Consider the following 15,486-nt stretch of genomic DNA (forward strand, 5'->3'; position numbering starts at 1 on the left):
CGCCCTCCATTTTAAGCCGGTTCAAGCGAGTGCTAAACGTTCCCCTCCCTTGGCGCGTGATTATAATGCAGTTGCATCATCTTCGACAGCTATCTTGACTGACACGAGTCAACCGAACACTCTATAAAATAGTAAAACGTAATAAAATTAAACAATGCTTTTTAACAATATTCACTTTACTTAAAATCTCGTTTGTTACAAAGAATCAACTCAGAAAAAAAGAAAAGAAATGGTAGAGAATTTGATTCCATGCTATCGGTTTAATCTGATTATTCTCAGTTACTGTGTTTTCTTATCATGTTTCTTTGTCCGCTCTTATTCACTCGGTGAAGTGGATGCCTACGGCACTTTCTCTATCTCGAGTTTTAGATATCCCGAAACTCGGCTAAGGCCATTTGATTCGCGTTATTTCAGAGGTAAGGGATCAAGATTTATCAATTTTTCTTTTTTAAATTAATTTTATTTACAAGAATAATACGCATGTTTGAGCAAATTGCTCGTGATCAAGTGGCTGCTTCCCCCTTCTGTCTTCAGCATGTGTTGGCGGAATAAATTATTTTATTTTCTACATTTTTAATTATCAATTCTGATATTTCACTTGTTATGACGTTGTTTCTTGCTCCAGTTGATTTGCCACCGTGGTTCTCTTCATTGTCGATAGTGTTGGAGTCAGACGTTGACCTCGTAAGCGTGCTTATTTAATTTGGGAGATTTTTTACAATACAAAATGTTGCTGATCTCTAATGACTTAACGTGCTATATTTTTGTATAGCCATGTTTGGCTAATTGTAAGATTCTTTTAAAGTTTATTTTTCCTACAATCATGACTTGAAGAGATATTAAAGTTCTGCTACAAAATTTGTGTGCAATCATGAAGGCAATTCCATGACATTACTTCTTCAATTCTATTGTAATTTATTTATTTATTTTTTCCGGTCTGCTTATAGTTCAAACCCTTAACAGGATGCCAGAAGCATAGCAAAAGTTCCGGAAAGTGCTCTGCCCTTGATTTGCTTGAGAGATGGCAGTCTCCCTCTGCCTCAAGTCACAAATGCTTTTGTAAAAGGTTTAGGTGTGATGTTCTAAACTTGGATCCCCTGGGTTGTAGGCTCCTTTCATCTCTTCTATATTGTAGTTTTAACATGTTCCCTGTATTATTCCACTCTATTTACGGATTTATATTCTGTAGCTCTTCGACATTTGAATGCATATGTGAAAAGATGTTGATCAATCTCTTAGGTAGCTGAAGGATGAATGTCAGGGCTTTCAGTTTCTTTTTGGGCCTGGGTTTTGTTCCTCATGTGTCTATATAGTTTTTGGCATTAGTAACCATGTAAGATTCTGGTTGCTTAGTTATTCTTAGCAGCACTATTTTCTGACTGTAATGTAACATGCTTTGATTAGGCCCAAATTCTGCCTGTTTTTGTTCTCTTAGGTTCATTCTTTGTGTTATAAATCTGATATACTAGTGATTCAAAATTTTACTATGGAAAATTTTCTTTATTGCAGTGTTAGGTTCTTTCTCAAATGGATCTTCAAATGAATTAGAGGATATTCAGAATGAGGAGCAGTGCTATCCGATGCAGAAAAATATATCAGTGAAGTTGACAAATGAGCAGGTCTATATCTTTACTTGTATGCAAAAAGCCAAAAGGTCTTGCTTCGTGCCTTTCCTCAACAAGTTTTCATTCTGTCCTCATATTCCCCCTATTTTCCTTATTCTTTCCTGGGAGCTTTGATGCTGCCACATACATATTGTTTACAAAATTCATTGTCGCTTAGAAACTGTTGTCAGCTTTTAACTTATGAGGCTTTGTTCAGATATCTCCAGGAGCTTGGTATCTTGGATTTTTCAATGGCGTCGGAGCAATAAGGACACAATCAAAGATGGTATAGCTCATAAGCATTAGTATTAGATTCTTCATTATTCAGTTTCAGGATATAGTAGTAATTCTATTGCGTCTTCTGATTATTCACTTATTTACTTAATATCTCTATCTTTATATTATTGATGATTGCAACTGTGAAATACTTGCAAGTTCTCTGAGAAACACAACATTAATGCAGCAATCTTTGGTTAGAAACAATATCATTATGACGACAGCTGATAGAGTGCTTGAGGCCTTTTCTTTTTCCTTTCTCTTGATAGTATGTAGTTGTTTATTCTAGGGCACAGAAGAAAAAAATATAATTTCAAACGAACAGCAGTTATATGCTTTTTCCTTCCAAAAATAGGAACTTTAATCAGAAAGTTTAAAAAAAAGGAGCAAATATTGATTCCTAGCTAATATATGTTTTTTTATTCAAACTGTTGAGAAAACTAAAGGTTTTTCTTTGTTGGCACCAATTGAAGTCAAAACAGTTATGACAGGAATCTGCAACTTTAGAGTGGCTACATATTCCAAAAGTCCTCCAATTCTGGCTTTAAGATTCCTATCCAGAAAATCAGCATGCCGTACATGCCTCTCTAACATACAATGTCAGTCATTTACGTAAGATTATGACTGTCATTACGTGTACAAAACTTAAGTGTTACCGGTTTTATTTCCTGAAATCTTTCCGTTTAACTTTTATTAAAGCGCTTTTTGATATATTGATGTCACCAATGCGTCAATGTTGCAAATATTTTGAGAAATGAGCTTGCATCTAATTCTCTGGTACTGCAGATTATTCGAGGCCCATCGTACTCCTTTACCGCCAACATTAGCGTGGAAGGATGTACAACCTCAACAATGTGGGGCCAGTACTGCAATCAGTCAGTTGACCCTCTATCGTGTGTTCGATCTGACAGTTACAATCTTACTGAACAGTTTCCTGATAGTAAGCTGAACAACAAGACCACTGAAAATGGGATTTTTTGCAGAAATTCTTTTGACTCACCTTGCCATGGAAACGGCGAAATTAAAGTCTTCTTCTTGGATGTGTTGGGAATAGCAGAACAATTAATCATTATGGCTATGAATGTCACATTTAGCATGACACAATCAAATAATACTCTAAATGCCGGTGGAGCTAACATAGTGTGTTTTGCTCGTCATGGTGCAATGCCTTCAGAAATTCTGCATGATTATTCAGGTGACATATCCAATGGCCCTCTGATTGTTGACTCACCTAAGGTTGGTCGATGGTATATTACTATTATACCTGTTAATCTTTCAAAAGAACTTGGAGAGACTCGGAATGCTGGCATACAGGTTTGCTATTCCTTGGAATGGCAAGTACTTGAATGTCCCATGGGGAAGGCCGGATTAAATTGTAAGTGGGAAAGATATATACTTCAGGTGAGACTGTGTCCCCTGCATCCCTAAAAACGCTGTTTTAAATGTTTTTCTTCTTAGTATTTTGCCGTGCCATTTGGTTTCCACATTATAACTGTTGTCTTAATATTTATCAATTGTTTATTTGACAAGCAAATTCAGGATTATCTATAAACTTAAAAATTCTCTGGATTGAATCGTGCATGCATTCTTAAACAGGAAATGCAATAAAATTGAAAGTTTTTGATGAATAAATTGGTAACTTGCTTTTTAATGGTGACATGGAACTATAGGTGAAGCTTAAGGTAACAAGATATCATATAATATATACTTTCAAATGGTGACAGATTAAGATTTTAAGCTTATGATGAAAGAACTATTACATCCTTGCTTCATCAAATTGATCCACAGGGTTTGTGAATGCCTTGTTCCCCATGATCCTATCCTGATTGCTTTAGCTGGGTGATTATGGAATGCACATTTTGGATGTTTGGATTTAAAGTATGCTTTGGCTTATAATGCAGAAAAATAATGATTGAGGAAGAGGCTTCTGCATATTAGATGAATATTTTGCATGCAAGTTTTTGTTGTAACATTCATTTCACCTGTTGAATTATGTAACGGATTTTTTATATGATTCCTGTTACTAGAAACTTACCCCACAGCAATACTTAGTGAGAATGGTTCTCTGCAGACAGTTATCAGGAAAGAGACCCTGTTTGAGTCCTATTATATACCAGTCAGTGAAAAAGTACCCTCAGATTCCGCTGCTTTTCCTCTTGAACCCCTTTTAAGCAACTCCTCTTACGATGAAGGACAAGATAATACTTGGACTTATTTTCTTTTGGACATTCCTCGGGGTGCAGCTGGAGGAAGTATCCATATCCAACTGACATCAGATACAAAGATAAAACATGAAATATATGCTAAATCTGGAGGATTGCCATCTCTTCAGAGCTGGGACTATTACTATGCAAACAGGACAAATAACAGTGTTGGGTCTATGTTCTTTAAGTTGTATAATTCAAGTGAAGAAAAGGTTGATTTCTATATCTTATACGTTAGAGAAGGAACTTGGGGTTTTGGTATAAGGCATGTAAATACCTCCAAAAGTGAGACGGTCATGTCTGTTTCGCTTGAAAGATGCCCAAAAAGATGCTCGTCACACGGGCAATGCAGAAATGCTTTCGATGCTAGTGGATTGACATTATACAGGTTTTTATTTTCAGTTTTCCCCTTAGTTTAACTTTTTTAACTTTATTATACTTCCTAGATCTTATCCTCTTTATTTTTGTTTTACAACAGTACCTAGAGCCATTGTGGGCGAAACTTGGATGCCCACATATGGAAATTTGAACTGCAGTTTTGTTTTCCTTCCTTGACCCTTTTAATGGTGTGGTCTTTCTGTTTTTCAGCTTCTGTGCCTGTGATAGAGACCATGGAGGCTTTGACTGCAGTGTTGAACTTGTATCACATCGAGGTAAATATTATGGTGAAGCCAAATTTAGAGACATTTTTGCCTGCAGTCCACATACTTTTTTCTTCTGTATATAAAATAAAATAGTTATGCATGCATGAATGTACACCCACACATATGCATGTAGGAACTAGGAAGTATGTGTCAATGAACTTTTCCTACTCAAGTGGTCTATTGTTTATGAAGACAATTACTTGGATCTGAAGTGAACATTAGGACCTAGCATTATGGTAATAAATGTTTTTCTACCTTATCCACCAACTTGAAAATTCATGCAGGACATGTGCAGCAATCCGTTGCTCTCATTGCTTCAAATGCTGCAGCTCTACTTCCTGCCTATCAGGCCCTTCGACAGAAGGTAAAGCTTTACGCCTGCTTTTCTTGAAATGGATTCACAGTATTATGAAACTTCTTGGATCAAAAGATTTTTGAGGTAAACATCATAAATCCTTCCTAAGATGACAGTGTCATTGATCATCCTAAAAGTTATGATGATCACATCTGTTAACCCTACACCCAACCTCTTTAGTAGTTGGGTCTGTGGTGCCTTTGTCATTAATGGTGCGTTTACTAAACTGAAATCAGAATGGGCTGGAATCGGAATGGGGAATGAAAATCAGAATAAGTTATTTACTTGAATTGTAGGAATTGGAATCGTAATGAGCGAGATTGCCATTAATGTGTTTACATTATCTTGGAATCGAAATCGGAATGAGTTAGATTGTAACAAATTACTAAAGTCCTTAATAAGCTATTGTCATAATTATTATTTTTTAGTTTAATTATTGTGATTATTTACTCAAAATTTATTATTATTAATAATTATTGTTAATAATATATTACTATATTAATTAATTGTAAATTTTTTAATCATTAATAATAATAATTGACATTAATATATTAATTAATTATAATAATTTTTATCATTAATAATAAGAACAACAACAAACATTAATTTGTTAATTAATTATTTTTATTTTTACATTAATAATAATAATAACAATAATAGTAATAATAATTCAGAATATATTAATTAATTATTGTTATTTTTATCATTAATAATAATAAATTATTCAAAATATATAAATAATTAGAATAAATATATTAATTAATTATAATATTTTTTTTAACTGAGGACAAAATGGGCATTTTTTATTTTGTGGGGGAAGCAAAATGGTCAATCACCCTTGGGAATCAATTTCTCATTCCTCATTTCAAATTTGGGTGGGTCCCATGATTATGATTCCGGCTCCTACCTCCATTTTGCGAAGTAAACGCCGTCAATGATTTCGATTTCAAATTTTGATTCCCCAATCCGGAAAGTAAATGCACCATAAATGTTAAATATTTCCTAGAGGGGTTAGTTTTATATTATAAATCCCACAAAGGTCAGTGATATTGTCATTAATATCGGGGAATATTGATCATATTTATACTAACCTTTTAAGAGCGTGGACACGGAACATTTGTATGACATACCAAATCAGTATAAAATATACCTTTTTGACTGATCATTTAATTTTCCCATCAACAAAAGGACAGTAATTTTCTCTATGCAGGCGTTTGCAGAATGGGTACTCTTCACGGCAAGTGGTATCTCTAGTGGATTATATCATGCATGTGATGTTGGCACCTGGTGCGCATTATCCTTTAATGTCTTACAGGTATGACTTGTTCCTCTTAAGAATGTCTTATTTTATTTTTGTTTTATTTGAAACCTTTGGTCTTTTATAGCTCTCAGCATATGATTAACTCATAAGTACTTCTATTAACTCAAACAAACATCATGGATTGAGTACATGTTGAAATTTATACATCTCTTGTCGTGAAAGCACCAACGACATGAAGAATAAGGCAGCCAATTGAAAGACTGTTGAGAGTTGGCCAATTATGTAGCATGATGTAATTCTGTATTCCCTTGTTTTCCACGAGTAACCTCTCTCTTTTAAGAGTGTTTGCTGTTAGGGTCATTAGATTGAGATACTATTAATTAGGCAACCGGAAAATGTTTCAGTTCATGGACTTCTGGCTCTCTTTCATGGCCGTGGTGAGCACTTTCATATACCTAACTACAATTGATGAAGCATTGAAAAGGACAATTCACACAGTTGTAGCCATCCTTACAGCCATGATGGCCATAACTAAGGCAACCAGGTATCCAGAAACAGTGGATAGAATTCAATTTTGTATAATGTTCGTTTTTTGGCATTATGGCATCTAACCATGTTTAAGCTATTCTGCAGGTCTTCCAATATTATTCTTGTAATATCAATTGGAGCAGCGGGTCTTCTTATTGGATTGCTGGTGGAGCTCTCCACTAAGTTTAGATCATTTTCCTTACGATTCGGTTTTTGTATGAACATGGTAGACAGGTAACCTCCCTTTTTTTTTCTCTTTGGAGAGGGGGGGGGGGGGGTTGTTGTTCACATCATGAATTTTTATTTACATTACTTTGCTCACAGTGCAGTTAGAAGTAAAAGAATACATGTAGGTATTAGTATAAATATGTTTGATGCTTTTAGTATATTACAATCGAAGTTGAAATTTTGCAAATATAATTCCTTTCTTAAAATTCATTTGTTAATGGCAATCATTGACTTGTTGAGGCAATGTGTCTGCTTTAGTGATTGGGCACTGAAATTTGAGCTAATGATCTAACATAAGCTTCTACAATTCATCTATTGGGATATACTGGAGATTGGGCCTAATAATTTCTACTGTAAATTAGCAGTTCGGTATGCAAGATACAAAAGGATAAGAGATACAAGCTTTCCACTTCATTAGTATCATACCTGCTTGCATGTTGCATGAGTATATGCTGAATGAATTTGATTTCACTTTATTTCACAATGGTAGACAGCAAACTATTATGGAATGGCTTCGGAATTTCATGAAGACAATTCTGCGACGATTTCGCTGGGGTTTTGTACTAGTGGGTTTCGCTGCATTAGCAATGGCAGCAATAAGCTGGAAATTGGAAACTAGTCAAAGTTACTGGATTTGGCACAGGTATTATGAGTTTGTTAGTTTCTTCTCCCTCCATCTCTTTCTATGTCTATTTCACTGATGTTTGTTATGTTAAATGGTTTTGCAGTATTTGGCATGTGAGCATATATACATCTTCATTCTTCTTCCTTTGTTCAAAAGTTTCTAGCTTAAATAGTGAGAATCAAAGACCCCTAGATGGAACCTATGAGCTAACTCGGCAGGATTCAATGCCGAGAGGTGATTCTGAGGGGAGGGAAAGACCGGAGGTTTTGACGATCTAGCTCCAACAAAAAGGCAATTCTTTTTTTCTGGGCATGCAGAACAAATTCTCCTGCCTAGCTAGACCAATAAAGGGTCTTATTATTGCAACATTTGATGTAGAACAGAATGGTGAAGGAAGACATTTTATACTCCTCAACAGAAGTAGTTTGTAGTGGATTCTTCTCCCCATGCTTCAGGTTCCCCCTCTGTGAATATACATATACCAGTACCTAGTAACCTAGTAACCTTGGTAGGAGAAAGAACAGAGGCAATATAGAAAGGACGCTAACTAGTGGTTAGTGGCAGAGCAGGACACAAGGACAAAGATGTGGTCTTTCATTAATGTTGAATGGGTATTTTGTATTTACAACATCCATGGTGCTGTTTCATGGAAACAGTACAGATTGCCCTGTTGTTTCGGTTTTTGATGTGATGTCAGCTTTAGGGAGGGAGAGTAAATGGTCATGCATAGCTTTTTGGAAAGAGATTGTGCGGTAATGAAAAATTAATCGAAAGGAATCAATCTGTCTTTCAACAGCTATAGAACATTGAATATTCTCCATAAAGCTTGAGGGACCGAATCAAAATCCACGACGTTTCTGGTTGCTCATTGCTCTGAGGTGAAAGATTGTTGAAAGATTTGAATGTATGGAGAAAGCAGCTTTCCTGTGAAAAAAATTTTGAACAGGACTCAGAGGAAGAATGGTCCTTAAAGATCGAAGAGACGATAAAGATTCATAATTTCTTTTTTTCGTGCATGAACTTTTTTATGTGCTTTTTTTTTTTTTTTTCCCAAGGGTCGCGCAAATTATTTCCTCTCAAATCTTGAGAAAAAGTTATGCCATTGCCATGGTGCGAAGGGTAATTATGTAAAGTGGAATTCATAACCAAACCACTTTTCCTTGGCTATTTCATATAAATGATACCTATTAGTAGATAAAATACAAATGAGCGTATAAACTATTAACAAATTGCCTAAGCAAATCAATAGGAATCAATAATCAAACAAGACTACAATAGTTAGGAAGCGACTAACTTCCCACTGCAAAAATGAGCTTATTACTGTACAAGCAAAACCTCATGAACAGATGCTTCTCCATACGTGCGCAGCAAATGGACTGCTTATTAGTACTACCTTCACACCAGTTTTTCGAAAATTATTGGCCTCCTTTCAATAAAGTTTCTTCTCGAATTTTGCTTTGATTGGCTCTAGAGGACACTTAAATGGCTACATCTTTCTTGATCTCAATGCATTTGCAAAAGTAGATGCAAGCTTAACTCCATCAAAATGTCACCTTGCACCTTGGATGTCATTTGGCCAATTGAAGCTGTTATTGTTCTCTTGTCGAATTGCTCCTTTTGGAATAAGAGGGTTGTAAAAGGACATCTGAAGCTGCTAGCTCTCTGTAATCCTTACGTACACTCCACAGGATCTCTGCACATCTTCTCATGCTTGGCCGATTTTGTCTGCGTGGAGCCAAGCATTGCAAGGCTAGTTCAAGTATCTTTTCAAGAGCCAAGTTATTAGCTGCAGTGTTTTCTACCCTTGGGTCCAAGATTGAAATGGCATCTCCATCAGAAAATTTCTTCATTGCCTGCACTCAGCAAATCACAATAGAGACTATAACCATCTTTGCACACAATATTGCGCTATGAATTCAATAAGACTTCATGTTCTAACTTAAATGGGTTTTGTAATTGGACTAAAAGATCGAAAAGTTGAAAATGTAGTAACAAAAAAAGAATTTTGCAGGGGGATGGGGGTTGAAGAAACACACCCATTTTACAGTTATTCGCTCTTTGAGTTCCCTTTTTGGTTCAATTGGGCGCCTTCCAGTGACGAGTTCAACCAGTAACACACCAAATGAATAAACATCGCTCTTCTCAGTAAGTTGATAGGTTTTCAGGTATTCCGGATCCAAGTAGCCAGCAGTTCCTTTAACTTGGGTTGATACATGGGTGGCACCTGACTCAGTATCAGCTGCTAATCTAGCAAAACCAAAGTCCGCTACCTTGGCTCGAAAGTTTTCAGTGAGGAGAATGTTGGAGGACTTTATGTCTCTATGAATGATTGGATGGTCTACAGGGAAAGCCAAATAGGACCAATTTGGATCATCACCAGAGTCTCTTAGTTTCAGGGGATATAAGAAACATCAATATCTTGATAGAACTAAAATGAGTCCAGCACTACAGCTAAAACATACCTGTATACATATGAAGATAGGTGATGGCATGGGCCACATCGATGGCAATATCTAGCCTTCCAGCAAGGTCAAGAATGTTGCCCTGCAGACCTGCAATTGTGCTTCTCATATTTCAGGTAAGAGCATACATATCCAGCAGGTATCCTCACACAAACGTACAAAAGAGCGGAGACAGAGAGAAAAAACTCACAATCCAAGTGTTCCCTGAGAGTTCCATTTGGAACATACTCCACAATAACAATTCTTTCATCTTCAAACTCTAAATACCCATGGAACTTGACCAAATTCAAATGTTCCACCTGTGCCAGCGTTCGAATCTCACTTTGAAACTCTGCACCCGAATGCTTATCATATACACTCTGCAAAGAAAGACAACTAAGTGAAACCGAAACCCCATATCACAGACAAAATCTCAATTCAGCCCTGAAGGCCAGGAAAGTATAATTTTATTAAACCTTCTTAGCACGTTTAATAGCAACAATGGTTCCATCTTTGAGTCTGCCCTTATAGACAGTTCCAAATCCTCCTTGTCCAATCTTGAAAGAAGGGGAGAAGTTCGTAGTTGCCCTGTAGATTTCCTCCATGGTGATCTGCACGTTGCCAGACTGATCTCCTCCTCGTGTTGAATTGTTTGAACTCACATACAGACCCTGACTTGAACTTCGCCTTCTTTCAGTGCTAACTCTTGATCTTGAACCATCCGATATTACTGAAAATTAACCAATCAATCATATATCTTGTTATATTCTAATTAACTCGACCAGCTAATACATTTCAATATTACAGATCATAAAGAAAATCATTTAAATAAAAAAATATCCATGAAATGTAGGCAATTAATTAAAAAGCAATCAATGCCTATGCCTGTACAAACTACCAAGTACCAAACAAACATGTCACGTGTTGCATATATAAATGGCAAGCCAAGATCAACTGATTAAATAATGAAAGAAACTACTAGAGCTGGATCTCGAAGGTATCATACCTGGAGAAGGTTTGAATTCATTAGAGTTGACAAAATCCTTCGAGCTATTGGTTTCGGGGGGAGTGAAGCAGGCAACAAAGAGTCCGGCGACGGCTTTGGCGGCCATTGCTAGAGAGTTCTTGCTAGTCTTGCGGTTGCGGACGGTAGAGGCCTCCGAGTAATGAGAGCCTGGAGAGTAGAAGAACCGGTCCGGCGTTGACCGCACGCCGGTGCTAGGGCTCCGTCCTTCGTAGAGAGGATTTTGGCTTTTCTTCATTTGTTAGTCTCGCTATGACTTTTTCATCGAGGAAAAAGAAAGACAGACTAGTGGCTCTGGGGTTGGTGATGCAGAAATGGATTGGCGGGTGGTTGAGTGAGAGGGAGAGGCTGTAAGCTGTTATTAGTGGAGACTTTGATTTTTCAAACGCGGTTCTGACAAACATGCGCCACTTTTTGTTTTTTTTTTTGGGAAAAAAAATAATGTTTTGACTAATAGCAAAAGATTTAGAAGAAACTTTTATCAAATATATATATTTTATTTGTTGCACTTAATTATTGGCACCGTTCTTAAATATTTTTATATTCTAACGTTGTCAATCAAAATGAAAAAAAATAAAAATAAAGAATTTTGGGCAAGAATTAAGTACAAATTTAATTATTGGCACTAGTCTTGAATAATCTTATTGGACCAAGTTATATAAATTTAATAAATCGAAATTCAAATATAAAAAATTTTAAAATATATTAGAGATACTATATCAACCATACATTAAATAAATAATGCTATAATATATATTTATTTATTTTTTAAAATATTTTATAAGTGATATTTATATTAAATTTAATTATTCATTTCATACAAAAATTAATTAGTTATATTACGTAGCATCAATGTCAACCCGTAGAGTCTGCAACTGACTTTTAGCCAGCTAACTGGCCCTCGCAGACCAAACAAGAAAACGACTAGCCATATAAGGAGGGAGCAACAGTTACTTTGCAAGGTAAAAACAGCAGCGGTAAGATTAGATGGAATCAACACGTGCCAGTTTTCCATTGGAATAGAAGTTTTAAGTTTCACATACTTTTCTTGCCAAATCGCTGTGAGTTTCCACCAGAAAAATGAGATGAAAATATGTAACGGTTGGTTGAGCAAGAACGATCAGAGTCCTTGCAAATTACTACTTCAAAACAGCAACTTGGTAGCGGAAATGGGAAGGCTTTATCAAATAAATCAATTGGTGATGATTTGATGAACGGAGAGAGACTGATCAAATTTCCGGAGTCACGAGGTAATATATAATTTTATAATATGTATATTACTCACTAAACAACAAAGGGAAATGAAACTTATTCCACGTCCCCCGGGAAGAGGAGGAGTGAGGAAATAATTCACCCTTTGATTAGAAGTCAATTCAAATGTGGTTTTAGTTGGAATGGAGATTGTCAAGGGTTCAAAACAATTCATAATGTTACAATTGGAGACAAGATCCTGCAGTTAGCGAGGATTTTTTGCTAGGACTTGAAGGGAATCCTTCCAATCAGGATCTGTTTCAGGATAGATTAATTTAAGCCGATGATAATGACGGTTCATGATGGTCAAAGGGGCTTGTCATTGGTTGTGTGCTGACACGGAGTCAGAACAAAGGCAATAAATTAAGAAAATGATGTACGGATCGTACTTCCGGGTAGGTGTTATGGTATTTTATTAGCTTGGAACGTTATAAAATGAATGAGAAATTATTGCAGCTTCAAAGAGAAAGCACTAGGTCAGCCAGGAAGCCAGAGTGTACATTCATCCATTTCTTTGTCAAGCACATTGCAGTGACCAGAAACGTTATTCTCCTCCATAAGACCAAACACTGTACATAGCATAGCATACATGTGTACTGCTTGAGGGTGGGATCTGTCACTTGATACAAATGTGTGAATTTCACCAGCAATTTCTATCCAGCTACAACCGGGAACTTTATGATCACAATTGTCCCTCATCATTTTGCGTAATCTAGCAACATCAAACCAACATCTTTCAGAAGCATACACGTTAGACACAAGAGCGTAATTCACTGGCTTGCTAGGCTCCAACTCAAGCAGCTTTTCTGCAGCCCATTTTGCTAATCCTATGCTTCCATGAACTTTACATGCACCAATGAAAGCTCCGAGAGTATCCGATCTAGGTTCAATTGGCATTAATGCCAGTAAATCATAAGCCTCAACCAGAAGACCCACTCGACCAAGAAGGTCAGTAAGACAAGTATAGTGCTCTGAATCTGGTAAAATATGGTAGTCACTGATCATCAAATTAAAGTACCGAAGCCCCTCACTAACTAGCCCCCCATGGCTACAGGCAGAAAGAACCTCAAGAAAGGCAATACTGTCTGGCCTTACAGCGTGAGACAACATCTTCTCAAACACCTCAATACTTTCTTTTGAAAGGCCATGAAATGCATACGCACCAATTATTGAAGTCCATGTTACAAGGTCAGGCTCTTTGACAGAACCAAAACACTGTAAAGCACCAGCAATGCTGCCACACTTGGAGTATGCATTTATCAAAGCATTTTCAATTGATAGAAAAGCTTGAACCCCATTTTTAATCGCGTAGGCATGAACTTGCCTGGTTTCACAACTGATGGATAAACTCCCACATGAGCTAAGAATGCTAGCCAGAGTCACTTCATCTGGACAAAAGCTTCCTTGAAGCATATCTCTAAGAAGTTTAACAGCCTCCCTTCCATCTCCATTCTGCCCAAAACCTACGACCATTGTATTCCAGGAAACAACATTTTTAGCAGTCATCCCATCAAAAACCCTGCAAGCATCATCTATATTCCCATTCTTCGCATACATATCTACGAGTGAAGTAGCCACTAAAACATCTAAATCAAAAGACTGTTTAATTACAAGGCCATGAATCTGCCTCCCCAATTTAGAAGATCCCAAAGTTCCGCATGAATTCACTAAACTAGAAAATGTGAAATAATCACCCTTCATACCTTCCAAACGCATCAAGTTAAACACCGCAATAGCACCGTCTCCCAAACAATTCAAGGCATAGCAAGACACCATCACATTCCACAACACCAAATCTCTGCACAAAACTTCATCAAAAACCCTCCTTGCATCTTCAACAAAACCACACTTCCCATACAAATCAACAAGGGCACTACTTACAAAACAATTTAAACCAAACCCAACTTTCAATATAAAACTATGCAATCGCCTGCCCACCTCAATATCATCTGCCTGAACACACGCGCGGAGCAAACTATTAAACGTTATGTGGTCTAATCTTACATTGTCTAATAACATTCTCCTGAAATAAGGCGTAACGTTACCACCGCAGTTAATAATACCACTTATCAACGTATTCCAAGTCACAATATTTCTCACCCGCATTTCATCAAACAGTTTCTCCATATCATCAAACGCTTTGCATTTCACATAAACATGCAACACTTGGTTTTGCAAAGACAGTTTATTACATAATCCCAACTTCATTATGTGCGAGTGTAATTGTTTTCCTTGTTGAAGGAAACCAAATTTGGCTGAAACTTTGAGGGCCTGAGAGTAAAAAGAATGGGCCGAATGAGTTGACTCGTGAATTGTTCCCGAGTTTCTGAGTTGACTTGAAAGGACCGAACGGTCGTGTTTTTGGGCATTTGTAATTGTGGTGGTTTGATTTTGATAGAGGGCTGGTGTTAGGTACGATAACGGTCGTTTGAAATGGACGGTGAAGATTGGAGGAGCGGGGCATCTTGAGAGCATAAAGATTGGAAATTAGAAAAGGCCGTTGAAAATATGAAGCGACGACGCAGTTGGAGTAAAAGCAAGAAAAATATCAGGTAGTAAGAGGGCCTGATACTTTTCTAGTGGACTTTTACCAGTGTAATTGATATTCGGATGGAACTTCGGTAATGATCAAATCTCAATAAGAAGTAATAATAATATCTCTCCTGCTTAATTTATGGCCATTTTATAACCACCACAGCATCATTAAAGGATAAGATACTTAAAGTTCAATCATTATGAATTGTTTATTCTTTCTTTTTGTACTCTTTTGAAGAATAAAATTTCCAAAATTTCATAAGAATCATTGCAATATTTTTGGTTTTTTTTTTCCTTCTTAACATCATTATTAAATTTAAGTTTCAAACATTAATAAATTTATTATATGGATTAATCTTACCTAAATAAGTGACTTTGAAATAAAAAAAAATAAAAAAATAAAAAATAGGCTTTATTTTTTAACTTTTTTATTTTGTGAGTGTTTTTTTTTTCAAATAGTTGATAAATAAATAAAGTAAAAGAATGTTAATGTGTAAACTTATTATTAAT

General features: G+C 36.3%; 3 protein-coding genes across 5 annotated transcripts; 1 reads left to right on the plus strand and 2 right to left on the minus strand.

The window, feature by feature from the left end:
- The first annotated feature begins 159 nt into the window (after positions 1-159).
- Positions 160-8,733, plus strand: LOC127901525 (uncharacterized). Of its 3 annotated transcripts, XM_052439046.1 has the most exons (15): positions 160-416; positions 626-684; positions 964-1,072; positions 1,510-1,619; positions 1,822-1,890; positions 2,667-2,755; positions 2,864-3,281; positions 3,952-4,472; positions 4,673-4,737; positions 5,013-5,092; positions 6,294-6,398; positions 6,749-6,888; positions 6,978-7,106; positions 7,591-7,743; positions 7,829-8,733. In XM_052439046.1, the coding sequence occupies exons 1-15, from the start codon at positions 230-232 to the stop codon at positions 8,001-8,003; spliced, it is 2,409 nt and encodes an 802-aa protein (XP_052295006.1). In that variant the 5' UTR covers positions 160-229; the 3' UTR covers positions 8,004-8,733. The 3 variants fall into 3 exon arrangements, with proteins under 3 accessions (XP_052295006.1, XP_052295005.1, XP_052295007.1); XM_052439045.1 differs by having other exon boundaries at positions 2,667-3,281; XM_052439047.1 differs by lacking the exon at positions 7,829-8,733 and having other exon boundaries at positions 2,667-3,281; positions 7,595-7,715.
- A 130-nt stretch (positions 8,734-8,863) lies between these two features.
- LOC102613032 (calmodulin-binding receptor-like cytoplasmic kinase 2) lies at positions 8,864-11,608 on the minus strand. Its single transcript, XM_006491089.4, has 6 exons — positions 11,173-11,608; positions 10,643-10,896; positions 10,378-10,546; positions 10,188-10,277; positions 9,762-10,063; positions 8,864-9,578 (listed from the first exon to the last, which is right to left on the minus strand). The coding sequence occupies exons 1-6, from the start codon at positions 11,426-11,428 to the stop codon at positions 9,315-9,317; spliced, it is 1,335 nt and encodes a 444-aa protein (XP_006491152.1). The 5' UTR covers positions 11,429-11,608; the 3' UTR covers positions 8,864-9,314.
- A 540-nt stretch (positions 11,609-12,148) lies between these two features.
- Positions 12,149-15,111, minus strand: LOC102612721 (pentatricopeptide repeat-containing protein At2g46050, mitochondrial). The gene has a single exon (XM_006491088.4). It carries the CDS (start codon positions 14,914-14,916, stop codon positions 12,919-12,921), a length of 1,998 nt encoding a protein of 665 aa, XP_006491151.1. The 5' UTR covers positions 14,917-15,111; the 3' UTR covers positions 12,149-12,918.
- Between the last annotated feature and the right edge of the window lie 375 nt (positions 15,112-15,486).

This window comes from Citrus sinensis, chromosome 3 (assembly GCF_022201045.2).
Source record: "Citrus sinensis cultivar Valencia sweet orange chromosome 3, DVS_A1.0, whole genome shotgun sequence".
Lineage (NCBI taxonomy): Eukaryota > Viridiplantae > Streptophyta > Magnoliopsida > Sapindales > Rutaceae > Citrus > Citrus sinensis.